Source organism: Colobus angolensis, unplaced genomic scaffold, assembly GCF_000951035.1.
Source record: "Colobus angolensis palliatus isolate OR3802 unplaced genomic scaffold, Cang.pa_1.0 Scaffold9, whole genome shotgun sequence".
Classification (NCBI taxonomy): Eukaryota; Metazoa; Chordata; class Mammalia; order Primates; family Cercopithecidae; genus Colobus; species Colobus angolensis.
In genome coordinates, this window is record NW_012122931.1 from 12320682 (window position 1) to 12327517 (window position 6836).

The 6836-nt window shown below is 37.9% G+C and overlaps 1 protein-coding gene across 2 annotated transcripts in view; it reads left to right on the forward strand.

Moving 5' to 3' along the window:
* STRBP (spermatid perinuclear RNA binding protein) overlaps positions 1 to 2751 on the forward strand; it is a 62585-nt gene extending 59834 nt beyond the window's left edge. For both annotated transcript variants that reach the window (XM_011931411.1, XM_011931410.1), the window contains one exon: positions 1786 to 2751. In XM_011931411.1, coding sequence (XP_011786801.1) covers positions 1786 to 1862 — 77 coding nt within the window. In that variant the 3' untranslated portion in view covers positions 1863 to 2751. The remainder of the gene's footprint in view (positions 1 to 1785) is intronic.
* The last annotated feature ends 4085 nt before the right edge of the window (positions 2752 to 6836 follow it).

The window sequence follows — 6836 nt, forward strand, 5'->3', positions numbered from 1 at the left end:
ATAGAATCAGCCATCTGCAGCGTGTTGTTATTGAGAGAGGAGAGCATGAGAGAGTGGATGTGCAAGAGTGTGTGTGAGCATGCCCCAGGCTGGGTGTGCATGCACACAGAAGGGAAAGGCTCTTCCCATATTGCGCCAGTCTCGGCGTTAGTCCTCTACATGAGCCTCAGACCTTCGCATTGTGCTTTTTCTCTTCACGCATCTGCTTTGCCATTTTTGTTTGGATGCAAATTGTGTTCCTAAAACACTGCTGAACTGAAGTTTCATCTGATTTTGTAACTGGACATAAGTAGAGCGTGAATAGTTTGACCAGTTTGACCATGAAAATAGTTTATATCCTAGAAAGATGTGAAGCTACGAGGGTCAAACATTCGGAGCAAATTTTCTTTTAGGCAAAGTGCAGAGCCTGGAGCTATATCCTTTAAATCTTCTGGCACGCTCAGGTGTGGTCAAGGCTTCCCCATATTTTGAACTGAGCCATATTGGGTAACTAGGAATTGGAGACTAATGCAATAATAAGCTTACCCAGATTTCCTTCTAAATTCAAACTCTCTAGTTCCTTTCGGTTTGGCCATTTGCTTTTAACTATTCAGCTGGCTTCTGGGTCTCCTGACCACCTCATCCTCTCTGTGATTTAGGTCTGGTCCGTGTATCCAAATACGTTTTGGCTCACTAGACTCACTGTACTATGTCTTGTATAAGTGCCAGCGCATCTGCTGCTTGGGGCAGATATTTAAATCTGTGTCTTTCTTTTAGACATACAGTAAGTTTCAGATTCTTCAGTAAAGGTGTGCTAGATCTTGATTTTTTCTTTGAAAATACTTTTGTATCTAGATTCTAAGTTACATTCCTGTTTTTCCTCGGTCTTTTTTTCTCTCTTGTTCCTCCCTTTCCTCCTTTAACATTACACTTTCACCTTGTGGTCTCTGAGCCCCCACATCAGAAGCTCCTCTTTCCCATGTGCCATATAACTGACTTCCAAAGCTGGTGAAATTTGATGCCCCCATTTTTCACATAAAAGATTTGGTTTTTAAATGTTACTGTGATGCAAATCTACTAAAACGATGCTTTATTTGGCTGTGAGGTAAATATGTCTTTGGCCTTTGTGAAGCTGTTGCATGTGGGGTGGTCTCCCTCTGGTCATCTGGTGCTCTTGAACACCTGCTGTTGCTGCTTTGTGATTTCTCCGTAGGTTAAACAGTAGAATAGGGATAGGAGCAGATTTCAAATCATGCTTGAGTATGCAGAAGTTTGTGAGGCCACAAGAACGTATTAATTACAAATTCAGAAAGCAATTAATCTTTCCAGATTTGCCATGCTAATATTGGCCATAGCCATTAAGAAGTTAAATAAATGCCTGGCCATGGCTCCAGCTGGAGCTGAGGTCTGCATGGAAAGCTATGCTTTGAACCTTGACAACCCATTTCTCCTGGAATATGTGATAATGCCACATTGAGAACCAATATGGATTTCTACGGTCAATTTAGAACATCATTCAATAGCATTGCTTTTGTTTTCAGAATTCATGGCAGCTCACTCAATGAAATTCTTCCTAGATGGTAGCCATCCTGATTTTGAGAGTGGAAAATATTATTTATCAAAATATTAAGAGCAATTTCAAAATAGATCTGTGAGCGATTTGTGGGCCTCTTGCAAAATGGTATACATGTTGGCTGACTGATCTGGAAAAGGTTAATGATAATTACTGTCAGATTTTTTTTACCTGAAATTTTTATTGGAGTATTACAACTTATTTGGAGTCCTCTCCGTTTTTTTTCTCTGTAGGTTTACCCAAGAGAATGGTTCTGTTACCCGTTATGAAATTTCCAACATATCCTGTTCCCCACTACTCATTCTTTTAGCAAATGACAGAAGCTAATTCCTATTGAACAACAATACAGTACAATACAGAATGTTAGAGAAAAAGCCTTTTTATCCTGCTTTCTTTGAACACATACTTGATCAAAATTATTTGTAAAGAACATCTTTCCTACTTTTTGATTTTAACAAATGCAAATTTAGTTCTCTAAAACTTGAAAAAAAAAAAAAAAAAGAAACCAGTTCTGTGAAAACGGTACCTCATTTCTGGAAAATAACTTATACCAGCCCTTCTGTTCTAGGGAAATAAAAGTCTAGCAGTTCAAAGTTTAAGAGACGTATCAGATTATGTAAAATTAAATTTGTGAAGGATGTATAGAGTCTCAAACACTGATCACAAATAAACTGCTTTGTTGTAACACAGAGTACTGCCTGGTTCCTGATGCAGTCACTGATTCTTAGTTGATTGATATGTATTTGCCCCAGGGCACTTTAATTTGGGCTGTAGTTATTTTTTTTTAATACAATAGAGACTTTTCATTTAAACTTTAACTTTGTAAATATTGAAGTGTGTAATAAAGCCAATAAAATATGGGTTTGAATATTGTTTTAGCTTATTATTTTTGATATGTTTTGGTATCAAATTACAAGGAATTGAAAACTAATAACTTAGCCCTAGAAGCCCATTCACTTGTAAGCAAACTGCTAAAACAAAGCAAAGGTGATTGTTAGTTTGAGCCAGTCTACTTACTTTGTAAGCCCTTTTGTCCTCCTGTTGTACAAGGGCATCCCCATGATAAAGGTTCCATTCTGTTATTCGAGCATCGCTTATTAAAATGATGGCACTACCTAGAGATGGGGAAGGAGAATGTGATTATCCTAGTTTATGAATTTCCAAGTTTTTAAAAATAATAAATTAATCAATCAATCACCCTCTCTTGTTCTTGTGGCCTTCTTCACTCTGTAAGATATTGTGTTCACTCCCTGGCTTTTTTCATGCAGATAGAAGATTAGCGATTTTGCTGGGATTCATTGAAGGGTCTCCTTTCCTCTTCAATTACATCAGAATCTAAAGCAGCAACAGGGTCCCCATAAAAACTTGCTCTTCGATTGTCCCAGTTCTTGTTGAGTGCTGCTGTGAAAAGTGACAGGTTTCAGCCATGGGTCAGCATTTCTTTTTAAGACACCTGATGATGCTGGTGGAAATGGATCAGTGGGTAACATTGTGCTGTTCTGTAAAGGGTGCAGACATAAGTCCTCCACTTGCATTCTCACCTTGTTTGGAAAGCCAATGATGTTACTAGAAGGTAAATGGTTTCATTAAGGTACTCACCCCCATGAAGGAACAGCAGTGTGGTCCCCGTCAATATTTATAAGGCACCATGTCTTAAAAATGTCTGTTTTTAGTATGAATTAGCTTTCGTTTTCCCTGTTAAATTCTGCTTTTGGAAACTTGACAGGGCCCATCCATGAGAATGGGCTTCACCAAACATGGCAAATTTATATACCAAATTTCTCTGGGGCCACTAAATAAAGGTGAAACGGGCAATGTACAACAAATGTTAGTGTCACTGCTCAGATGTATATTACACAATGATCAGTTTGTTTCTTCTCCTTGGTCTTTTGTCTTTATTGGTGGTGGGTGATACTTTAATAAAACCTCATCACTTGCTGGAAATAGCTGTAACTTATCATTCTCATCCTGTGCATTAGTGGCTAGACATAAACAAGAGGGCCCATTTCAGCTGGGAGTTTTCATGTTTCATTGATGCATTTTGCTGACCTATGGATGAAACAGAGCCATCACTGAGAAGAAAAAGCATGGCTGATAGTGTCCAGTTTTTATTAATGAAATCTTTACAGTAGTCCTCATTGTCTTTGGAATACTATTAATTGGCAGCTGCAGCTGTATCGTTATTTGAAATTGGTCATCAAATTTGGATTCCACGTTGGAATCTCTCTAGAGATTTCTCGTTAGAAAATTCTTTTGAAGTAGCTGACTCTGCTTCATAACTCACGCCCTCTGTAATGGTGAAAAGGGAGCTGTGCTGTTTTCCAACATGATGGCAGTCATTTCAAATGGTTTCTACCAAGTCTTTTTTTTTTTCTTTTTTTAATTTTGTTGTTTGTTGGAAGTTACTAACCATGTTGTAAACCTGCCCAGTTGCTGCGAACTTTTACATTTCTCTGCTTTACTTAAAATAATCGAGCTGTCAGTCCTTTGTTAGAAGTGATAACCATGCAAGTTCAACTGTTTAAATTCTGTAATGAATTAAGCGTGCCCCTCCCCACCTGTTGCCCTTCCCACCCTTCCATTTTGTAATGAAAATTCCACTTACAGCTGAAAGAGCAGAGAAATATAAATGAAGCTCTTGGCTTCACCAAATTGCCTGAAATTAACATAAAGTTTTGCTTCTCTGCTCTTTTCTCCACTGTAGGTGGTTTTTTCATTGACAGCCCCTATTGCCAGCCTCTGAGCGTCGCACCATTTATTATTCACTTGGGCCCTCAAGATTTCTTCTCTGACTTCTAGAACCATCAGGTTGTCTGGCTTGAAATGGCAATTTCTATGTCTTGGTCTTAAGAGCAATGTGACACCCTGAGGCTATCCAGCTTTCAGACACCACTCTGACACCTTCTTTTTGAAAGCAATGACTGATCATTTTAAAGAAGAGCAATACTCTGTTCAAAGCCACGGTGTCTGTTTTAAAACTTTTCCTTTGGAAACCTAGCAATATCTGTACTTAACCCCTTTTTAGCATAGTTTCTTGTCAGGGAGTTTATAGATGAGTGTAGAGCTTAAAATTCGCGTGTGAGCTGTGCTATGTTTTCACAGTTTTTACACTTTTTAGCATATAAATAGTTACATTCCTGACTGCGTCAGTTAGTGTTGTTATAATTTCTCAGAAACAGGGGTCCTCCTTGAAGCCATATCCTCTGCATGGGGACTGGCCCCATGACTAGCCAGGGATGTGGCTTGCAGCTTGTGTTTCCTCAGGCTGCAGGAGTACCCCATCTCTTGTGCAAGGTAATTTGTCCAGTAGATTTCCAACATACCTCATGCTGACTAGATGAAGTGCATGGGTGGTGAAGTAAGGAGTTGAGTTTACGTAGTTCTGAAGTCATTTGTAGTCTCTCTCAAATTGTTAGCCTGGGGAACCAACCACTGAGAGATTTTGCTGGTATTCGCCTTTTCTTTTCTTTTTTTTTTTTTTTAAATTTTGGGTGAATGTTTGAAAATCATGAATCAGCCACCGTTATTAATTGAAGAGCTAGGAATACCTCGTTAATGTATTTTTAAAACTGGTGTTGGACCCTCTGTGTATTTCAGGTTAATACTTTTAAGCAGTTTTCAGCACGTTTATCTCACTTTATTCTCGTTCTCCTCGGACCTTCGTAGCCATATCACTTGTATAAAATAGGCTGAGATATAGTGACTGTAAGCTGTGATCTCAGTATACAAAGGTAAGCTCTTTTATTTTCTGATTAAAGAGAAAAATAATCAATTAACACAACATGCATATATGACAATCATATATGATGTATTTGATCTCTTAGGTCATATGTCATCACATTACCTTTAAAAATTGTATGGTCTAAATGTAAAATAGTTATTTTTCAACATTTGTTTTAATACCCTTGTAACTGCTTTTTATTCAAGACAGACATTTCACTTACACTAAGTGTGTGTGTGTGTGTAAAAACTTAGGATATAACATGTATGTAAATTACACACACATACCTGTTTAAATGTAAGAATTCAGTGATAGGAACAGTTCATCTAAGAAGATTTTAATGACAGGGCACTCTTTTGGCCAAAGCAGTGGAATTTCCTGAGCAGCAAGGTTGGTACCAGTGCTGGTGGGATCTGTGTGTGTAAGCTGTTACACAAGCTGAGGATCAAAGTGCCAATTTCTCAAGGGGAGAAACTTCTCCGAGAAATGAAAGTCTCTGATCTGTGTTGTATGCCCTAATACAACAACAGCAAGAAGCCATAAAAAAAGCAATAGAAAATGAAAAAAAAAAAACCAAAATATGATGGTAACTATGGAAAAGTGTATAATTGACTGAGCTAAGTTAATTATTTGCAGAACCAACTTCAGCAAGACTCGGGGTGGTGAATATCGAGTCTGCAGAGACTGAATAGACTTAAAGCAATCCATCTGTCTTTTCCAAGTTAGGTAGCTAGATTATTTATTTCCCATCTTACTCAACCATCATGGAGTTCATGTAAAGATGTGAGGGTTAGGCAGATATTTTAATAAAGATTTGCTTCATTTAGGTGTGTCCCATAAATGCATTTAATTGTGTTAGATGTTCTGTGCTAAGGCTGTATTTGATATATATAGATTAAAATGAATTTCATGTTTCATATTTGTTTCTAAGTAGCAGTTTCTTTCGATTACTCACTTTAAAGTTGCTGGAACAACTCTTGTTTTTTCCACGCAGAATCTGTATGTACATTTAATGTGGCTTTGGCATCTATAAAAGGTTGTACGAGGTATAGCTGACTAGTACTGAGTGCGATCCAGTCGTGCTGAAACAGCCCATTGCCTATTAGGTGCCAGGTCCTCTTCTGGGTACAAGTGAACAGAGGCTGTGACCAGTGGAAGCATTTTAATTCTGACAGTCTCCTTGTTGTTGGAATTGGGCCTATTACAAATATCTTGCTTTGGGAACCAGATACCTTGTTAACTGTGGCAAAAAAGAATATTAGCCCAGTCATTAGTTTAATTGTAAACTATTTAATAATGTAGGCCCTCTGACATCACTAAAATAGGTGTCACTTGGAAATTCACTCGTTTAAAATATTTCCGTGGCAGTTTTGAGAGCCTGAAACCTACTCTGGTTTACGTTCATGGACCTCGGTCCAATAAGTGAATGTAATGAAATGAATAACAAATACTCCAGTCTTTTCCAGGTAGTTTTTATAGTAGAGCAAAGGACAAAGTGGTTAATTTAAACACTGAGCAAATTTTTTTAATGACAAATGAGAAAGTTGCACCCTTATAATCAAT